Here is a 22,535-nt window from a genome sequence, read left to right as displayed (position 1 = left end):
AAAGTGTTCCTAATTACATAGGTCTACATTCATTTATGATCTTGCTGACAAATGGATGTAGCATGAAATTTCGGGACACCTGAAATGGGTCTGAAACTGTCCCAGGAAAAATTGTATTGTCACCCTAAAACGTGGTCAATTCACTAGACTAGTTTACAATGTGTAGGCCTATTACCACGAACTTCAAATAGGCCTACCAGTAGCCAGTGATGTAGTGGTAAAATAATAGATGTGTCAACTCTGTCAGTCGCGGTGAAAAAAGTTATGCTCCCAATACTATCAATGCATTTTTCGGAAAAAGGTGGCTAAACTGAGTTTAGTTGGGTTTACCCTCCACTAGGCCTACACCGCTGCCGGTACCCTCTCAGCCTAGGCAATGTTACGCACAGGAACATGCGCAGAACAGGTAGCCTACATTCAAAATGCACGAGTTGAATCAAAATACGTTTCCACCCTAGTTCATGAGTTATTCATAAGTTGAATGCTTGGAGTCTTCACAGATTGTGTGACAGAGCACTGCGTTTCGTTCCTTACATGAATGACATTTATGACAGTGTTATTTGTAATTATTAAGCATTTAACAATTACATTAGAATATGGAAAATAAACCCTGTACCATTCCTGGATCTCGGAGAGCTCGGAAAATGTGCTGTAAGTGTTACTATGCCTGCGATACTTTTCATTATGTTTCACCGTGATAACAGCTCTCATGGGCACACAAATCCAAAAGAATGTAGGCCTATGCCATTGCAAAATGTAATGCTTCTAACCATAAGAGTCAACTATAGGCCTACTGGCATTAATGTTGGATGGATTGGATGTGCATTTGGTGTCTAGCTGTAGGCTAGTTCATTTAATTTCTTGGGTATAGGAACAATGGTGGACATCTTGAAGCAAGAGGGGACAGCAGACTGGGATAGGGAGATATTGAATATGTCCGTAAACACTCCAACCAGCTGGTCTGCTCATGCTCTGAGGATGCGGCTAGGGATGCCATCCGGGCCGGCTACCTTTCGAGGGTAAACACGCTTAAATGTCTTAATCGCGTCAGCCTATTGAGAACAAGAGCCCACAGTCCTTAGGAGCGGGCTGCGTCGGTGTCACTATGTTGTCCACAAAGAGGGTGAAGGTGTTTAGCTTGTCCGGTAGCAAGGCGTCAATGTCCGTGACGTGGCTGGTTTTCCCTTTGTAATCCGTGATTGTCTGGAGTCCCTGCCACATACGTCTCGTGTCTGAGCCGTTAAATTGCAACTGCACTTTGTCTGGGTACTGACATTTTGTCTTATTTATTGCCTTATGGAGGGCATAACAGAACTGTTTGTATTTTACCTTATTCCCATTCACCTTGACGTGGTTAAGTGCGGTGGTCGCACTTTCAGTTTTGTGCAAATGCTGCCATCTATCCACAGTTTTTGGTTTGGGTAGGTTTTATTAGTCACAGTGGGAACAACATTCCCTATACACTTCCTGATGAACTCAGTCACTGTGTCAATGTATACGTCAATGTTATTGTCAGAGGCAACCCGGAACATATCCCAGCCCGCGTGATCAAAATAATCTTGAAACATTCATTCAGATTGGTCAGACCAGCATTGAATAGACCTTAGTACATGTACTTCCTGTAGGCTGGACAATTAGAATAAGTCAAAATTCACCCAAGGCTGAAAAATGGCTAAAGAACTTTGGCTGAGCTGCAACACTAGAACGAGGCCACAGCAAATGAATTGAAACAAACCTTCGCAGAGCCTCTTCTGGCTCGTGTGATGCTTAGAATTCAATTTCCCCTGAATGGCACCAAAAAAAATGATCCCTTTTTATTTTACCACAAAAATCTGTTCTTAGGAAGAAACTGAAAAAAACGTGTGTGTAAAAAGTAAACATCCGCACCTCGATGGTGTCAACTGTGCTTATGTGGACAACCGAGCTCGCTGCCCAGACTTGCAGTGCATTCGGGGAAGTATTCAGATCCCTTTACTTTTTCCAATTTTTTTTTACATTACAACCTTATTCTGAAATTGATCTGTCTACAGACAATACCTCATAATGACAAATCAAAAGGACATAGACATTTTTGCAAATGTATTACAAAATAAAAAACTGAAATATGACAGATGGTTTAGGCCCTTTCTTCTTTAAGTTTGCTGCCCTATCATCACCAAGCCTATCTCTGACCATTTTAACCTGTCTCTCCTCTCTGGGGAGGTTCCCATTGCTTGTAAGGCAGCCACGGTGAGTCTTTTATTTAAAGGGGGAGTTAGCTGATCCTAATTTTCTATTTTGCCCTGTTTATCAAAAGTGTTGGAAAAACTTGTCAATAATCAACTGACTGTCTTTCTTGATGTCTAGTATTCTTTCTGGAATGCAATCGGGTTTCCGCTCAGGTTATGGTTGTGTCACTGCATCCTTAAAGGTCCTCAATGATGTCACCATTGCCCTTGACTCTAAGCAATGTTGTGCTGCTATTCTTATTGACTTGGCCAAATGTTTTGATACGGTTGAACATTCCATTCTTGTGGGCCGGCAAAGGAGTATTGGTGTCCCTGAGGGGTCTTTAGCCTGGTTTGCTAACTACCTCTCTCAAAGAGTGCAGTGTATAAAGTCAGAACATCTGCTGTCTCAATCCTAGGCCCCACGCTCTTCTCAATTTGCATCAGCAACATAGCTCAGGCAGTAGGAAGCTGTCTCATCCATTTATATGTAGATGATACAGTCTTATACTCAGCTGGCCCCTCCCGGATTTTGTGTTAAACGCTCTACAACAAAGCTTTCTTAGTGTCTTAAAAGCTTTCTCTGCCCTTAACCTTGTTCTGAATACCTTCAAAACAAAGGCCATGTGGTTTGGTAAGAAGAATGCCCCTCTCCCCACCAGTGTGATTACTACCTCTGAGGGTTTAGAGCTTGAGGTAGTCACCTCATACAAGGACTTGGGAGTATGGCTAGATGGTACACTGTCCTTCTCTCAGCACATATCAAAGCTGCAGGCTAAAGTTAAATCTAGACCTGGTTTCCTCTATCGTAATCGCTCCTCTTTCACCCCAGCTGCCAAACTAACCCTGATTCAGATGACCATCCTACCCATGCTAGATTATGGAGAGGTAATTTATAGATCGGCAGGTAAGGGTGCTCTCGAGCGGCTAGATGTTCTTTACCATTTGGCCTTCAGATTTTCCACCAATGCTCCTTTTAGGACACATCTCTGCACTCTATACTCCTCTGTAAACTGGTCGTATCTGTACACCTATCGCAAGATCCACTGGTTGATGCTTATTTATAAAACCCACTTAGGCCTCGCTCCCCCCTCTCTGAGATATTTACTGCACCCCTCATCCTCCACATACAACACTCATTCTGCCAGTCACATTCTGTTAAAGGTCCCTAATGCACACACATCCCTGGGTCACTCGTCTTTTCAGTTCGCTGCAGCTAGCAACTGGAATGAGCTGTAACAAACACTCAAACTGGACAGTTTTATCTGAATCTCTTCATTCAGACTCAATCATGGATATTCTTACTGACACTTGTGGCTGCTTCGTGTGATGTATTGTTGTCTCTACCTTCTTGCCCTTTGTGCTGTTGTCTGTGCCCAATAATGTTTGTACCATGTTTTGTGCTGCTACCATGTTGTGTTGCTACCATGTCGTTGCTGCCATGCCATGTTGTCTTATGTCTCTCTTTATGTAGTTTTGTGGTGCCTCTCTTGTCGTGATGTGTATTTCGTCCAATATTAGTTTTTTTTTATATATCTCAACTACTTCGTACCCCTGCACATTGACTCATTACCAGTACTCCGGTATTTTTCATACTTTTTAACTCTGCATTGTTGGGGAAGGGCTCATAAGTAAGCATTACACTGCAGCGTCTGCCTGTTGTATTCGGCACATTTGACAAGTAAATTAAATTGATTTCACAACTGGACGGTTTTTGTGTTTAGGAACATACTGTACTCTGTAAAAAAGTATGTTGACGTGCCTTCAAATGTGTGGATTTTGCTGACAGGTGTATAAAATCGAGCACATAGCCATATAATCTCCATAGAGATTAGTAGAATGGGCTGTACTTAAGAGCTCAGTGACATTCCCCGGTCAACTCTAAGTGATGTTATTGTGAAATGGAAACGTCTAGGCTCACAGAAAGGGCCGCTGATGTGCGTAGTGCGTAAAATATGTTTGTCCTCAGTTGCATCACTCACTACCGAGTTCCAAACTGCCACTGGAAACAATGTCAGCACAATAACTGTTCCTCTGGAGGACTGGAAAGGAATCTGGGTTTGGCGGATGCCAGGAGCGAGGTCCATAAAGAAATGGTTTGTCGAGATTGCTGTGGAAGAACTTGACTGGCCTGCACAGACACCTGACCTCAACTCCATCGAACACCTTTGGGATGAATTGGAACGCCGACTGCGTTTTTATTGAAAATGAAATACATAGATATATAATTTACGCAAGTATTCACACCACTGAGTCAATACTTTGTAGAAGCACCTTTTGGCAACCAATTATAGCTGTGAGTCTTGCTGGGTAAGTCTCTAAGAGCTTTCCACACCTGGATTGTGTAACATATGCCTATTATTCTTTTCAAAATTATTCAAGATCTGTCAAATTGGTTGTTAATCATTGGTAGACAACCATTTTCAGGTGTTGCCATAGATTTTCAAGTAGATTTAAGTCAAAACTGTAACTCTGCCAATCGGGAACATTCACTGTCTTTTTGGTAAGCAACTCCAGTGTAGATTTGGCCTTGTGTTTTAGGTTATTGTCCTGCTGAAAGGTGAATTAATCTCCCAGTGTCTGGTGGAAAGAACCTGGTTTTCCTCTAGAATTTTGCCTGTGCTTAGCTCCATTCTGTTTCTTTTTTTATCCTGAAAAACTCCCCCATCCTTAATGATTACAAGCATAACCATAACATGATGCGACCACCACTTTGCTTGAAAATATGGAGAGTGATACTCAGTAACGTGTTGTATTGGATTTGTATTCAGGATATAAAATGACTTGCTTTGACAGCTTTTTTTGCAGTATTACTTTAGTGCCTTGTTATATAGGTTAGTATTGTGGACTAACTAAAATGTTGTTAATCCATATCAAAGCCATTAAACTCTGTAAATGTTTTAAAGTCACCATTGGCCACGTGGTGACATCCCTGAGCGGTTTCCTTCCCCTCCGACAACTGAGTTAGGAAGGACGCCTGTATCTTTGTAGTGACAGAGTGTATTGATACACCATCTACAGTGTAATTAATAACTTCACCATGTTCACAGGGAACAGCGCACTCCGGTAAGATGAGGGGGGGGACGGTCTGTGCATATTTGTAAACAACAGCTGGTGCACAAAATCTAAGGAAGTCTCTAGATTTTGCTCGCCTGAAGTAGTATATTGTGATAAGTTGCAGGCCACACTACTTGCCTAGAGAGTTTTCAGCTATACTTTTCGTGGCTGTTTATTTACCACCACAGACAGATGCTGGCACTAAGACCGCACTCAGTCAGCTGTATAAGGAAATAAGCAAACAGGAAGCCACTCAACCAGAGGCGGCACTCTTAGTGGCCAGAGACTTTAATGCAGGGAAACTTAAATCAGTTCTACCAAATTTCCATCAACTTGTTAAATGTGCAACCAGAGGGGTAAAAATCTAGATCACCTGTACTCCACACACAGTATAAAGCTCTCCCTCGCCCTCCATTTGATAAATCCGACCACAACTCTATCCTCCTGCTTACAAGCTAAAATCAAAGCAGGAAGCATCAGTGACTCGGTCTATAAAAAAGTGGTCAGATGAAGCAGATGCTAAACTACAGGACTGTTTTGCTATCACAGACTGGAACATGTACCGAGATTCTTCCGATGATATTGAGGAGTACACCACATCAGTCACTGGCTTTATCAATAAGTGCATTGAGGACGTCGTCCCCACAGTGACTGTACGTACATACCCCAACCAGAAGCCATGGATTACAGGCAACATTCGCACAGAGTTAAAGGGTAGAGCTGCCGCTTTCAAGGTGCAGGACTCTAACCCGGAAGCTTACAAGGAATCCTGCTATGCCCTGCGACGAAGCATCAAACAGGCAAAGCGTCAATACAGGGCTAAGATTGAATCATACTTATGTGGCAGGGCTTGCAAACTATTACAGACTACAAAGGGAAGCACAGCCGCGAGCTGCCCAGTGACACGAGCCTACCAGACAAGCTAAATCACTCAGATGCTCGATTTGAGGCAAGCAACACTGAGGCTTGCATGTGAGCATCAGCTGTTCCAGACGACTGTGTGATCATGCTCCCCGTAGCCGACGTAAGACCTTTAAACAGGTCAACATACAAAAGGCTGCGGAGCCAGACGGATTAACAGGATGTGTCCTCCGGGCATGTGCTGACCAACTGGCAGGTGTCTTCACTGACATTTTCAACATGTCCCTGATTGAGTCTGTAATACCAACATGTTTCAAGTAGACCACCATAGTCCCTGTGCCTAAGAACACTCAGGCAACCTGCCTAAATGACTACAGACCCACAGCACTCACGTCCGTTGCCATGAAGTGCTTTGAAAGTTTGGTAATGGCACACATAAACACCATTATCCCAGAAACCCTAGACCCACTCCAATTCGCATACCACTCAAACATATCCACTGATGATGCAATCTCCATTGCACTCCACACTGCCCTTTCCCACCTGGACAAAAGGAACACTTATGTGAGAATGCTATTCATTGACTACAGCTCAGCGTTCAACACCATAGTACCCTCAAAGCTCATCACTAAGCTAAGAATCCTGGGACTAAACACCTCCCTCTGCAACTGGATCCTGGACTTCCTGACGGGCTGCCCCCAGGTGGTGATGGTAGGTAGCAACACATCTGCCACACTGATCCTCAACACTGTAGCTCCACAGGGGTGCGTGCTCAGTCCCCTCCTGTACTCCCTGTTCACCCACGACTGCATGGCCAGGCCAGGCACAACTCCGACACTATCATTAAGTTTGCAAACAACACAACAGTGGTAGGCCTGATCACCAACAACCGCGAGACAGCCTATAGGGAGGAGGTCAGAGACCTGTCCAGGTGGTGCCAGAATAACAACCTATCCCTCAACGTAACCAAGACTAAGGAGATGATTGTGGACTACAGGAAAAGGAGGACCGAGCAGCCCCCATTCTCATCGATGGGGCTGTAGTGGAACAGGTTGAGAGCTTCAAGTTCCTTGGTGTCCACATCAACAACAAACTAGAATGGTCCAAACACACCAAGACAGTCGTGAAGAGGGCACAACAAAGCCTATTCCCCCTCAGAAACTAAAAATATTTGGCATGGGTCCTGAGATGCTCATAAGCTTCTACAGCTGCAACATCGAGATCATCCTGACTGGTTGCATCACTGCCTGGTACGGCAATTGCTCGGCCTCTGACCGCAAGGCACTACAGAGGGTAGTGCATACTGCCCAGTACATCACTGGGGCTAAGCTGCCTGCCATCCAGGACCTCTACACCAGGCGGTGTCAGAGGAAGGCCCTAAGAATTGTCAAAGACCCCAGCCACCCCAGTCATAGACTGTTCTCTCTACTACCGCATGGCAAGCGGTACCGGAGTGCCAAGTCTAGGACAAAAAGGCTTCTCAACAGTTTTTACCCCCAAGCCATAAGACTCCTCAACAGGTTATCAAATGGCTATCCGGACTATTTGCATTGTGTCCCCCCCCCCCAACCCCTTTTTTTACTCTGCTGCTACTCTCTGTTTATCATATAAGCATAGTCACTTTAACTAAACATTCATGTACATACATCCTCAATTGGGCCGACTAACCGGTGTCTGTATGTAGCCTCGCTACTTCTATTGCCTGGCTACTGTATATTGCCTGTCTTTTTACTGTTGTTTTATTTCTTTACTTACCTATTGTTCACCTAACAATTTTTTTTACACTATTGGTTAGAGCCTGTAAGTAAGCATTTCACTGTAAGGTCTACACCTGTTGTTTTCGGCGCACGTGACAAATAAACTTTGATTTGATATTGAATGTCTGCTTTTTTTAAATCTACCAATCGGTGCACTTCTTTGCGAGGCGTTGGAAAACCTCCCTGGTCTTTATGGTTGAATCTGTGTTTGAAATTCACTGCTCGATAATTGTATGTGCGGGGTACAGAGATATGAGGTAGTTATTCAAAAATCATGTTAAACATTGCTATTGCACACAGAATGTGTCCATGCAACTTATTATGTGACTTGTTAAGCACATTTTTACTCCTGAACTTATTTCAGTTTTCCATTATTTATTAATTTGTAAAAATGCCGAAAAACATAATTTGACTTTGACATTATGGGTTATTGTTTGTAGGCCAGTGACAAAAAATCTCAATTTAATCCATTTTAAATGTAGGCTGTAACACAACAAAATGTGGAAAAGGTCAAGGGGCATGAATACCTTCTGAAGGCACTATAAATACTAATGGTAATGGCAATCAATAATCAATGGACAGCAGCATATTGGAGTAATAAATCTAATCAATAGTAGCATCAACATAGGTTGTGTCTGAGTGGGTAGAGACCTGTGGATGGGCATTAAGTCAGTATAGATAGTCTATGGGAGAGCAGTAGTTGTTATGGATTTAACTGTCTTATGGCCAGGGGATAGAATATACGTCCTGGATGGCTGGAAGTTTGCTCCCAGTGAAGCGCTGGGCCTTACTCATCACCTTCTGTAGCGCCTTCCACTAGCGGGCGGTACAGTTGCCATACCAGGCGGTAACACAACCAGTCAGGATTCTCTCAATGATGCAGCTGTTCCTGTTGACGCGCTCCACCCCCCTGTAGACTGTTTTTCCATCATGTTGTCAGCAAACTTGTTGATGGACATAGCAGTTGTCACAAAGTGCTATACAGATACCCAACGTAAAATTCCAAAAAGCAAGCAATGCCGATGCAGAAGCACAGTGGCTAGGAGGAACCTGAGAGGAACCAGGCTCCGAGGGGTGGGCAGTCCTCTTCTGGCTGTGCCGGGTGGAGATTATAAGAATACATGGCCATTAAAGCTAGATCGTTCTTCAATATGCTCAAACGTTACTAGAAACTGAGAGAGGGACTGAGAGAGAGAGAGTGAAACGGCTGTTCCTGGACAAAGTAGCACATCCGACGAAACAGGTCATGTGTCCATAGCCGCATGCAGAACATTTGATGCCCTCTCAAGTCCAAATTGAAGTCCCTCTACCTTTTCTAAAAAACAAAGGGATATTATTTCAGGTTTGGGGTGTTCTAAATATCCTTGGAAAGGGGCATGGAGCATGTAAACTATTACCTGGTAGCAATGGAAACCATTTCATCTGCAGGGTTCCCATTCAAACCACCTTCAAATGATTTTAGTTACTCCAACAACCATAATGAAAAGACTAAATTAACCATACCAGCTATACCAGCGTGTTTCACTCGAGCCGGGTAAGTGGAGGTAATCAGCAGCCAATCACCCGAGAGCATAGGAACATACTGTACTCAGTCATAACAAATGGGAGAGATGAGGCAAAGGCCTGCTCCTTATAAACATTATGAGACGCTGAGATAATCGTTTAGGCTCAGCAGTAAGGCTTCCTTAGCCACACACTGCATTAGCCTCAGCCTAATCTGACAGCTTCCCTGTCATCTGCCATCACTCGTCTCCCTCTCTCTTCACAAGGGCCAAGAGGAGTGATTATTCAGTATTGGACAGAGTTAGTGTTCTAGTGTTAGGTTCTAAATGAACCTATTAAAACTCACGGATGCTTAATAAAGCTCAAACCAAGTTAATTCACCCATTGGGTCCATACAGCTGCATGAGACAAACATATTCACACAAGCACTGATATTTAAGCCTTTCTCCTATGCTGAGTCTACGACACATCTGAACAGCTAATGCATCTCTGTTGCTAGACAGAACCTTAGCGATATCTGTTCTTCCTCACTTCATCTGACCTGACCTCTGCCCCAAAGTGCTCACTCCTCCCCAGCTCACGGCTGTCATGTTGACTTGTACCAGACTGTGCCTCTTCTCCCAAAGGATCCCTTGATGGCTAACAGTAACATATCCGGACAGAATGTAAACGTTATACAATCCCCTCTCTCCCTCAGTGACATGAATGAAATATTATGTCATATTCTCAGAATCCAACACTAGAAATCACATATTTATTCATTGGAATATGCATTGAAGTCCAATTAAACACTTGTATTGTGGATCATCCGTGAAGAGATGTGTGTTTTGTGTTTCTCCCCTTTATCCTTCCCAGGAGTCAATCAAATCTGTATACGGCTCTTAAACGCACTACAGTGTGTGTCCCAAATGCCACCCTATTCCCTTTGTAATGCAGACTCTGTAATTAACTGCTGTTCACTAGTCCCAGGCAGCGGATTGGCGTGTCTGCACTGACCCTCAATGCCTCCAACGATTAACTCTTTGTTTGTCCGGGTTAATTTGTATATGAATTGTCTCACTACGAGAAGCTTGCTCTGGCCTAGTTTTCTGCAAGGATAGACAGATGTGTACACGAGGAGTGATGGCTTGGTTTGGTTTCAAGGCTCTGTTGAGCAGGGATTTGTCTTCAACAAACCCAAGAGAACCCATTCAGGTCCATGGTTTACTCAGTTGAGATAGACATTCAATGGGTTCATTTTTTTGGTAGAGGGGATTGTTGCTCGAATCAGCTGTAGGATGTCCTCAAGCAGTGAAGTTGAACAAGATGTCCATTTAAATGTCATGCTTACAACATATGCCTTTTGGGTTCTTAGTAGTAGGAGATGGTATCACATTTTTATACCGTCAGACTTGGGATTCGAACCTGCTGCCCTCTTGCACTCCTGCGACCCAGTTGCACATCTGTCTCTAATCTAAGCCACCTGCCATCCATTGTAGGACATAGTTGTATGTTCTACTTAGCCCATTTTGACCCGATTTATCCTGATTGCTCTTTGATACATAAGCTTTCACCAATCATATCAAACCAAATGCGTTCCCACTCACTGACCTCTGCGTAATTGGTTAATTTGAGCTATTTGATAGACTCACATCTTCCAAAGATATCATTTTCACTCTGTGTGTGCGAACGTGTGACATGCGTACGAAAAGAGGTAGGGGGGGATGCTTAGAACATTGAAGTGAGCACGCTGAGGCATGACTACTATTTAAATGAATGTCCTTTTTCTTTTTGGACATTTATTCTTGGAGCAGAGAATAGAGTCCCACAATTGGTGACAGAGCACCAAACAGAGACGTCAGTGCGTTCAGTTCATTTCAAACCACTGCAGAGAGAGCAACCCCCCACAAACATACAGTGCCGGGAAAAAGTATTTGCTCCTTTTCAGATGTTCTCTTTTTTGAGATCTTCAACCAAAACCTAATATTAGATAAAAGGGAACCTGAGTTTACAAATAACGAAAAAAGGGCAATTATTTATTTCATTATCAAAGTTATGCAACACCCAATTCCGCTGTGTGAAAAAGTAATTGCCCACTTACACTCTAACTGGTTGTGCCACCTTTAGCTGCAAAGACTCCAACCAAACTCTTCCTGGAGTTGTTGATCAGTCTCTCACATCGCTGTGGAGGAATTTTGGCCCGGTCTTCCATGCAGAGCTACTTTCACCCAGCAACATTTGTGGATTTTCAAGCATGAACTAATTGTTTCAAGTCCTGCCACAACATCTCAAATGGGATTAGGTATGGACTTTGACTAGGCCATTCCAAAACTTATTTTTTTTCTCCTTTTAACCATTTTCATGTAGATTCGATTGCATGTTTTGGATCATTGTATTTGTATTTGTATTTATCATGGATCCCCATTAGCTGCTGCCAAGTCAGCAGCTACTCTTCCTGGGGTCCAGCAAAATTTAGTCAGTTTATACAATATTAAAAACATTACAATACATTCACAAACTGTGTCCCCTCAGGCCCCTACTTCACCACTACCATATATATACAGGACAAAATCCATGTGTACTTATGTGTATAGTGTGTATGCAGTCGTGTGTGTGTGTGTGTGTATGCATGTGTCTGTGCCTATGTTTGTGTTGCATCACAGTCACCGCTGTTCCATAAGGTGTTTATCTATTTTTTTTTTAAATCTAATGTTACTGCTTGCATGAGTTACTTGATGTGGAATAGAGTTCCATGTAGTCATGGCTCTATTTAGTACTGTGCACGTTCCATAATCTGTTCTGGACTTGGGGGCTGTGAAGAGACCCTTTGTGGCATGTCTTGTGGGGTATGCATGGGTGTCTGAGCTGTGCACCAGTAGTTCAAACAGACATGTATTCAACATGTCAATACCTCTCATAAATACAAGCAGTGATGAAGTCAATCTCTCCTCCGCTTTGAGCAAGGAGAGATTGACTTGCATATTATTCATATTAGCTCTCTGTGTACATCCAAGGGCCAGCTGTGCTGCCCTGTTCTGAACCAATTGCAATTTTCCTAAGTCCTTTTTTGTGGCACCTGACCACACGACTGAACAGTAGTCCAGGTGTGACAAAACTAGGGCCTGTAGGACCTGCCTTGTTGACAGTGCTGTCAAGAAGGTAGAGCAGTGCCTTACCATGGACATACTTCTCCCCATTTTAGCTACTGTTGTATCAATATGTTTTGACCATGACAGTTCAAATCCAGGCTAACTCCAAGCAGTTTAGTCATATCAACTTGCTCAATTTCCACATGATTTATTGAAAGATTTAGTTGAGGTTTAGGGTTTAGTGAATGATTTGTCCCAAATACAATGCTTTTAGTTTTAGAAATATTTTGGATTTACTTATTCCTTGCCACTCACTCTGGACCACACTTTTAATATAGGCCAGCCCTGTTGTAACCTCATATCCCAGCGATAATTCCTTGTATTACAGCTGGGAAGAAAACACTTCAATTTGCTCAACTTGCCATTGGCTCAACCATTAGCTAAACTTAACCCAGGACAAACATTTTGACTATATTAGCCCACACAGCTACAAGGATGCACTTTCATTCTAGGTTTAGGACCTCATATTGAAGTTTATAGAGACCCCAAATGATGTATAGAACAATCTTAAATGACCAACTTTGGTTTAGATACAAGCATCATGAAACCTTTAACACAATACATTTATTTGACTTGGTGACAATCATAATTTTGGACCTAACTTGCTTACTACTTTCCGTGTAGTTTCTTCCTTCACAGACTCCATGAAATGACGACCTCTTCCTAAATCTTTGGCCAACTTATTAATTTGGGGTTTCTTAAAAACAAGGGTGGCTCAACTTACCCCTTTGGCTCAATTTACCCCACTCTCTCCTACAATGATGAGCAGAGAGGAAAGTGAATGTATCACTATACCTGAACTGAGTCAAATGACAGTAAGGTACTATGTTACACTGCAGCATAAAGCTGCATTGGAGATGGTGAGAATGGATATGAGTTGGTGGGGGTGAGGGGGCTTCGACAGAGATGTATTCAGAGATGGAATATAATTTCTAAAGCGCAATTGTATTGGAACCACAGCTGTGGCATGGATCATGGATGAGGGCTGCCCTCTCGTTCCCCCTGGGGCTGTCCATGGCTCGCTCCCGTCAGGACGTAATGGAGATGGATGAGCAGGGCACTGGGAGCTGGGCAGGCTGGAAAATGGGAGCGTACGGAACGAGGGAGAGAGGCCCTGTTTATCCTGTCACTGAGGAGGAGAGGAGAGCTGGGGTGTGACAGCTGGATTAGGCCTACAGGGAGAGATAGCTGTGTGTTTCACCCTCTCTCTCCCCTCCATCGCTTGCTCACTCCTTCCATCCCCTCCCCACCATTCCATATCTCACACACTGTGAGCAAGCTGGCTAGAGCTGGGCAGGCTTGTCACTGAATGTTGGCAGGAGTATTGAAACGGTAAGGACTATGAATATAGTCCAGGTCTGATTTAACATCCACTGCAGCAATGTCTGGTGCTGTTTTTGATCTTTTGGACATGTTATTGTTGCTGTGACAATACATTTTACATTGAATATTTGAGGGCATCGTTTTAATTACACACAAAAGCTGTCATCGCTCAGAAACAGCGACATTGTTAACATTGATTTGTTTATCAATTAAAGTCAAATTGAGGATTCACAAATACCACCAAGTTTGAGTTGGCATTGTCTACTACCTCCATCTCATCAGATTTTTTTCATTTTCAACCTTTATTCAACCAAAATCTTGTTGGAGAAATATCACTCAAAATGAGACTTCACCATTTTTATGGTTAAACTCTAAATTGTTTATCTAACAAAACTAAGATTTATTAAAAGCTTATTTTAATTATGTTTACTATTTACTTCCAATTCAGAGCCCTATAATGTGTCTAAGCATCTTGTTCTTTGTTTTGAATTGAAAAATCAATGCCATCTCACATGTTGAATGGCATTGACCTCGTGCCACTGCAGTCAAAAGTAGTTTGTGGTATTCACCTGCTCCGGAGTGAAGTTTCCCCAGGTACAGATCTGGGATCAGTTTCCCCTCCCTCAATCCTAACCTTAACCATCTGTACACACCAACTTACACCAATTTATCCACAACTAAAATGTTAGGCTAATGAAGTGGAATGAGTAGTTGATGATATTATCAATTAGTCAATTCTTGGTTATGGATGAATGGGAGGGCCACTACTAGCCTTCACCCTGCTTGGGCCCCCTAAAAAGGGTGCACTCGTTCAGTCAAGGGTTTAAAGCCATTGGGAGTGTTTATGGATTTGCTAGAGAGAGTTTCGACTATATCTCTTACACCCGTCCATTCCTTTTACATCCACAAGATGAAGTGTATGAGTGCACACCTTGGGGAGAAAATGCATTTGGGCTGTAGTTCTGAATCTCTCACCGTGTTTGAGAATGAAGGGTTCTAAGTACCAATGTAATTTACAATGTTTGTTATTTATTCATCAAAACACAGAACTACTGACCTTTTCAGCTTCAATCATGACATTAAGCATGCTGGGCTGTCAAACAAGCTAGCACATCATCGCTAACATTTTGAGAAGATAATGACTGTGGGGCTTTTCATTTCGATCCACCCAAAGCTGTAAACAAAGGCCATAGAAAGCAAAACACATCCCATGTGGCATTTTCGCTAATAGAATCAGCATCCACTTTGATAACTCATCGTAAGAAGCCAAAAACGGTCCACACTCCTGTTTTAGGTGTTAGCTAATCGGCGTGTCATTAACCTTGCTCAATAGCATTGTTTTCCATAAGCTGTCAGAGTAATTGATGTAATTGAAAATTTGTGATAATAGAAATGTGAAAATCACTGAGCCACTCATGATGAAATGGAACCCATTTGTGTCCACCGACTCACCACCAAATCCCCATTTAATGTAACTTTGTTTTAGGAAAACATCACATTTACATTTTTGTCATTTTAGCAAGTACTCGTCATATCTAGAGCAACTTGCATCAAGTATTACACTGCTCAAAAAAATAAAGGGAACACTTAAACAACACAATGTAATTCCAAGTCAATCACACTTCTGTGAAATCAAACTGTCCACTTAGGAAGCAACACTGATTGACAATACATTTCAAATGCTTTTGTGCAAATGGAATAGACAAAAGGTGGAAATTATAGGCAATTAGCAAGACACCCCCAATAAAGGAGTGATTCTGCAGGTGGTGACCACAGACCACTTCTCAGTTCCTATGCTTCCTGGCTGATGTTTTGGTCACTTTTGAATGCTGGCTGTGCTCTCACTCTAGTGGTAGCATGAGACGGAGTCTACAACCCACACAAGTGGCTCAGGTAGTGCAGCTCATCCAGGATGGCACATCAATGCGAGCTGTGGCAAGAAGGTTTGCTGTGTCTGTCAGCGTAGTGTCCAGAGCATGGAGGCGCTACCAGGAGACAGGCCAGTACATCAGGAGACGTGGATGAGGCCGTAGGAGGGCAACAACCCAGCAGCAGGACCGCTACCTCCGCCTTTGTGCAAGGCGGAGCACTGCCAGAGCCCTGCAAAATGACCTCCAGCAGGCCACAAATGTGCATGTGTCAGCATATGGTCTCACAAGGAGTCTGAGGATCTCATCTCGGTACCTAATGGCAGTCAGGCTACCTCTGGCGAGCACATGGAGGGCTGTGCGGCCCCACAAAGAAATGCCACCCCACACCATGACTGACCCACCGCCAAACCGGTCATGCTGGAGGATGTTGCAGGCAGCAGAACGTTCTCCACGGCGTCTCCAGACTCTGTCACGTCTGTCACATGTGCTCATGTGCTCTGTGTGAACCTGCTTTCATCTGTGAAGAGCACAGGGCGCCAGTGGCGAATTTGCCAATCTTGGTGTTCTCTGGCAAATGCCAAACGTCCTGCACGGTGTTGGGCTGTAAGCACAACCCCCACCTGTGGACGTCGGGCCCTCATACCACCCTCATGGAGTCTGTTTCTGACCGTTTGAGCAGACACATGCACATTTGTGGCCTGCTGGAGGTCATTTTGCAGGGCGCTGGCAGTGCACCTCCTTGCACAAAGGCGGAGGTAGCGGTCCTGCTGCTGGGTTGTTGCCCTCCTACGGCCTCCTCCACGTCTCCTGATGTACTGGCCTGTCTCCTGGTAGCGCCTGCATGCTCTGGACACTACGCTGACAGACACAGCAAACCTTTTTCCCACAGTTCACATTGATGTGCCATCCTGGATGAACTGCACTACCTGAGCCACTTGTGTGGGTTGTAGACTCCGTCTCATGCTACCACTAGAGTGAGAGCACCGCCAGCCTTCAAAAGTGACCAAAACATCAGCCAGGAAGCATAGGAACTGAGAAGTGGTCTGTGGTCACCACCTGCAGAATCACTCCTGTTTTGGGGGGTGTCTTGCTAATTGCCTATAATTTCCACCTTTTGTCTATTCCATTTGCACAACAGCATGTGAAATTTATTGTCAATCAGTGTTGCTTCCTAAGTGGACAGTTTGATTTCACAGAAGTGTGATTGACTTGGAGTTACATTGTGTTGTTTAAGTGTTCCCTTTATTTTTTGGAGCAGTGTATTTTACCAACTAATCACAGAAACTGAATGGATGTCAATGATATTCATTGTTCTCCAAGATACATTTTTACCAGTCATAATCTAAATGGGACTGATTCTCTAGTTACTTTTACAAGAAATATTGAGAACATTCTCTGAGTGAAATGTGATTGTTTTTCCAGGCGAGACGAGATTGAAAAGGAAAGAATATGTCCTCACTCCTCTGGATAAGCCACGAAACTATTTTCTCTGCACCCTCATCGAATTCAGATGTTCTATTCATCTCATAACCGTGCCTTTACCACCTGTTTAATTCAACAGGAACAACAGAGGATGAGAAAGAACCCCACGTACGTTCCACAGCCAGCAAATCCATTTCCTCTCTAAATTAATTTATTTGAAATCTGTAGCACCTGTCCATAGGATAAATTGGTGACTGCTCAATGGAGTTTCTAATGTTGCTGCTGCGATTAGATTTGCCCCTCATGAGTGGAATGTAATTATAATTTGTTGTACGAAGGCCCATGGTTTCCCTCCACCTATCAATCAATTACACACAGAGAAAATAACAAATTTCACACATCATGAGCTCAATGTAAATAGATGTACTGTACGCCACACAAAGGAGAACACTGGATGAGTGTGCTCGCAAAAGCACTGTTCATATACACACACTGTTGAGAACATTCTGTGGAGTTATTGGAACTGAATGAAATGCTCAAAAGGAGGGCAGAATCGTTACAGATCATTAAAGAGCCCTCGATGTGTTATGGGAGGTAGAGAGGGGCTCGGTGAGAAGAGGCTGAAAGAGAACACTTTGTATGTTCAAACTGTATATAGTCCTTTGCAAATGATTCATACCCCGTGGAGTTTTTCCTATTTTGTTGCATTACAACCTGTAATTTAAGTGGATTTTTATTTGGATTTCATTTAATGGACATACACAAAATAGTCCAAATTGGTGAAGTGAAATTTAAAAAAGTAGCTTGTTTCAAAAAATAAAAAACGGAAAAGTGGTGCGTGCATATCTATTCACCCCCTTTACTATGAAGCCCCTAAATAAGATCTGGTGCGACCAATTACCTTCAGAAGTCACATAATTGTTAAATAAAGTCCACCTGTGTGCAATCTAAGTATCACATGATCTGTCACATGACAGTATATATACACCTGTGCTGAAAGGCCACAGATCTGTTGTATGACTTAAAGATTGCTGTACACCAGCGGAACCCATCCAACTTGAAGCAGCTGAAGCAGTATTGCCTTGAAGAATGGGCAAAAATCCCAGTGGCTAGATGTACCAAGCTTATAGAGACATACCCCAAGAGACTTGCAGCTGTAATTGCTGCAAAAGGTGGCTCTACAAAGTATTGACTTTGGGGGTGAATAGTTATGCACCCTTACGTTTTCAGTTTTTTTGTCTTATTTCTTGTTTGTTTCACAATAAAAATTCTTTTCCATCTTCAAAGTAGTAGGCATGTTGTGTAAATCAAATGATACAAACCCCACAACAATCCATTTAAATTCCAGGTTGTAAGGCAACAAAATAATAAAAATGCCAAGAGGGTGAATACTTTCGCAAGCCACTGTAGTCCCTGTTATTATGCTCAGTGCATTAAATGACTTGCTTTAACCATTCATAAGGGTGGGTGTTAACTGGGGACAATGTATCGCCTAGCCACGCAAGTGTGGGACCGTAATTTGACTTTTTATTTTGATAGCGGATGCTGTGGCTCTGACTATAAAGAGCAGGAGTTTCTGGCATAGCTTTAGTTTAGGGTATGTTGCCATAGCAGGGGCCAGCCCTCTGCTCATAAGATGTATCCTTATATTTTATATGTCCCCTGAAGATGTGTGGTTGCTCTTATTAAACCTTGGAGACTATATCTGAAGTTGCTGTGTCCACGGATTGTTATTCTTTACCCCGGCCTTACACTAGCTTCGTCCAGAGTGGCTCTTCATTAGGTTGCTAACAAGCCAAAAGCACGCTGGGTATAGCTAGGTATCAATCAGGGGCAGGAAGCTATAGTGAGTCTTGTCCAAAACTGAGATTTTTAGGAAAAAATGGTTACGGAATGAAGGGTACTGAATAGTTTTCCTTGGGTTGGGTATATTTCAATCCTGCACACAGATAGCAGTACCCAAGTAATCATTCATTTGGAGCGCAACTGCATACAACCTGATCATAATGCCCAGCACACTGACCATGGCAAATTTGGTTTGACTTTGGTTATCCCAATAGGGCTAGTTAGGGACCATCAATAAATTACACAATGGAAGATATTTAATCATTTCAATAGATCCAAATTTCAATGACATTAAAACCTCGAACCCAAAAACGAAACTATAATAACCTTGCACACAAGAGACACCCACATCAAAGCACGCCTCCAAGTCCCAAATCTCGTTCTCGGTAGCATTTCCTAATGAGGATGATTGAAACCTAGGCTAAATCAGTAAGTTCAGCGCCTCTTCAAGTATGTTGAACCCACAATCATGGCATTGCTAGCACTACACTCTTACCAACTGGCTTACTACATGAGAAAGCAAGGAGCAACTTCAGTATTCTCAGAGAGGAGGAATAGGGTTCTTTTCAGTCATATGAAGTGGTCTGGCCATCACTAGCAATGGGGAGAACGAAACATTGCCTTCTATTAATTTACAAAGCTCCTGCAGAAACTACCATATACTACCTGACATCGCTCCTGATATATAGAAATATAAAATATCCCACTGGCTCCCAGGAATGGCTAATTCTTAAAAATCCTTTTGTCGCTTATGATCTAGACAAAACAGCCTTTAGGTTTTACATGCCACATACAGTACCAGTCAAAAGTTTGGAGACACCTACTCAAGGGATTTTCTTTATTTTACTATTTTCTAAATTGTAGAATAATATGGAAGACATCCAAACTATGAAATTACACATTGGGAATCGTGTAGTAACCAAAAGTGTTAAACAAACCAAAATATATTTTATCACTGACAGTGTCACCAGCAAAGCACCCCCACACCATCACACCTCCTTCTCCATGCTTCACAGTGGGAACTACACATGCGGAGATCATCCATTCACCTATTCTGCATCTCACAAAGACACAGCGGTTGGAACCAAAAACCTTACATCTGGACTCATCAGACCAAAGGACCAATTTCCACCTGTCTAATGTCCAATGCTTGTGTTTCTTGGCCCAAGCAAGTCTTTTCTTCTTATTGATGTCCTTTAGTGGTGGTTTCTTTGCAGAAATTCGACCATGAAGGCCTGATTCCATATGTGTTATTTCATAGTTTTGATGTCTTCACTATTATTCTACAAGGTAGAAAATAGTACAAAATAAATGAACATCCTGGAATGGGTAGGTGTGTCCAAACTTTTGACTGGTACTGTACATGGAATTAATTTTAGGGCACTCTGAGATTAGACTCTCGAGTGCCTTTTAGTCACTAGAGTGCATTGGCGGGAGACCTGTTCATAGAGGAGATCACAGAGGATTTCTGAAGTCTTGATAGGTTGGGAAACTGTAGGGGAGACTGTTGGGGTAACTACTATATTTGATTGATTGTGTTATTATCTATTGATTGCATTTCGTATTTGATGTGTGTATTTTGTATGCAAAAACAAAAAACAGTAAATAAAAGTAAACTGTTATTTGATTTCTAATCCAGGAAACCTGGTGACTGGGTTTGATTAAATAGTAGCCCATAGTCAGTTCAACTCTTCTGCGGCTGCTGACCATGTGACTAATTTTCAATATCTAGATTTTACCTATTCTGTCTCTTTTCTGCAGTCTTCTTTTTATTTCTCTCTCATAGCTGCTTTGTATCTTTTGATCTCTCTCTCTCTCTGACTCTCTCTCGCTCTCTCTCTGTTCTGTACTTTCAGGATTTCAGTGTGTGACGAGGACAAGTTCCGCCACAATGAGTTCATCGGTGAGACGCGCATCCCCCTCAAGAAACTCAAGCCCAACCAGACCAAGAACTTCTACAACTGCCTGGAGAAACAGCTACCCGTAAGTTATCTCCAAATTGCCTTTATCATCTACCCATTTAAAACCAAAATGAAGCATATCCGGGAAAATTAAGCATATCCTAAGCCATATCCTAAGTTAAATTGATTATTTTGTTGTTAGAACATTTACAAAAAAACATTTACATTTTTTTTTAATGTGCAGATAATTTGCCTAAATACCTTGTGTTGCAAGACAGCAATACTGTATGTATCCTGTCATACATTTTTTAAATGTTTTATTTCACCTTTATTTAACCAGGTAGGCTAGTTGAGAACAAATTCTCATTTACAACTGCGACCTGGCCAAGATAAAGCAAAGCAGTGTGACACAAACAACAACACAGAGTTACACATGGAATAAACAAACATACAGTCAATAACACAATAGAAAAAGTCTAAATTCAGTGTGTGCAAATGAGGTAAGATAAGGGAGGTACAATAAATAGGCCATAGTGGCGAAATAATTACAATATAGCAATTAAACACTGGAGTGATAGATGTGCAGAAGATGAATGTGCAATTAGAGATACTGGGGTGCAAAGGAGCCAAAAAAGTATTTATTTTTAAATAACAATATGGGGATGAGGTAGTTGGATGGGCTATTTACAGATGGGCTATGTACAGGTGCAGTGATCTGTCAGCTGCTCTGACAGCTGGTGCTTAAAGTTAGTGAGGGAGATATGAGTCTCCAGCTTCAGTGATTTTTGCAGTTCGTTCCAGTCATTGGCAGCAGAGAACTGGAAATAAAGGCGGCCAAAGGAGGAATTGGCTTTGGGGGTGACCAGTGAAATATACCTGCTGGAGCGTGTGCTGGGGTGGGTGCTTCTATGGTAACCAGTGAGCTGAGATAAGGCGGGGCTTTACCTAGCAAAGACTTATAGATGACCTGGAGCCAGTGGGTTTGGCGACGAGTATGAAGCGAGGGCCAGCCAACAAGAGCATACAGGTCGCAGTGGGGGGTAGTATAGGGGCTTTGGTGACAAGACAGATGGCACTGTGATAGACTGCATCCAATTTGCTGAGTAGAGTGTTGGAGGCTATTTTGTAAATGACATCGCCGAAGTCAAGGATCGGCAGGATGGTCAGTTTTACGAGGGTATGTTTGGCAGCATGAGTGAAGGATGCTTTGTTGCGAAATAGGAAGCCGATTCTAGATTTAATTTTGGATTGGAGATGCTGAATGTGAGTCTGGAAGGAGAGTTTACAGTCTAACCAGACACCCAGGTATTTGTAGTTGTCCACATATTCTAAGTCAGACCGTCCAGAGTAGTGATGCTGGACGGGTGGGCAGGTGCGGGCAGCGATCGGTTGATGCGCATGCATTTAGTTTTACTTGCATTTAAGAGCAGTTGGAGGCCACGGAAGGAGAGTTGTATGTCATTGAAGCTCCTCTGGAGGTCTGTTAACACAGTGTCCAAAGAAGGGCCAGATGTATACAGAATGGTGTCGTCTGCGTAGAGGTGGATCAGAGAATCACCAGCAGCGTGTTGCCATAGCAGTGACATCATTGATGTATACAGAGAAAAGAGTCGGCCCGAGAATTTAACCCTGTGGCGCCCCCATAGAGACTGCCAGAGGT

General features: G+C 42.8%; 1 protein-coding gene across 3 annotated transcripts in view; it reads left to right on the top strand.

The window, feature by feature from the left end:
• Window positions 1–22,535, top strand: part of LOC129820062 (double C2-like domain-containing protein beta) — a 310,308-nt gene that overhangs the window by 262,621 nt on the left and 25,152 nt on the right. For all 3 annotated transcript variants that reach the window (XM_055876894.1, XM_055876902.1, XM_055876910.1), the window contains one exon: window positions 20,831–20,957. In XM_055876894.1, coding sequence (XP_055732869.1) covers window positions 20,831–20,957 — 127 coding nt within the window. The remainder of the gene's footprint in view (window positions 1–20,830; window positions 20,958–22,535) is intronic.

This window comes from Salvelinus fontinalis, chromosome 2 (assembly GCF_029448725.1).
Source record: "Salvelinus fontinalis isolate EN_2023a chromosome 2, ASM2944872v1, whole genome shotgun sequence".
In the NCBI taxonomy this organism is placed as follows: Eukaryota; Metazoa; Chordata; class Actinopteri; order Salmoniformes; family Salmonidae; genus Salvelinus; species Salvelinus fontinalis.
This window is presented reverse-complemented; position numbering and strand designations above follow the sequence as displayed.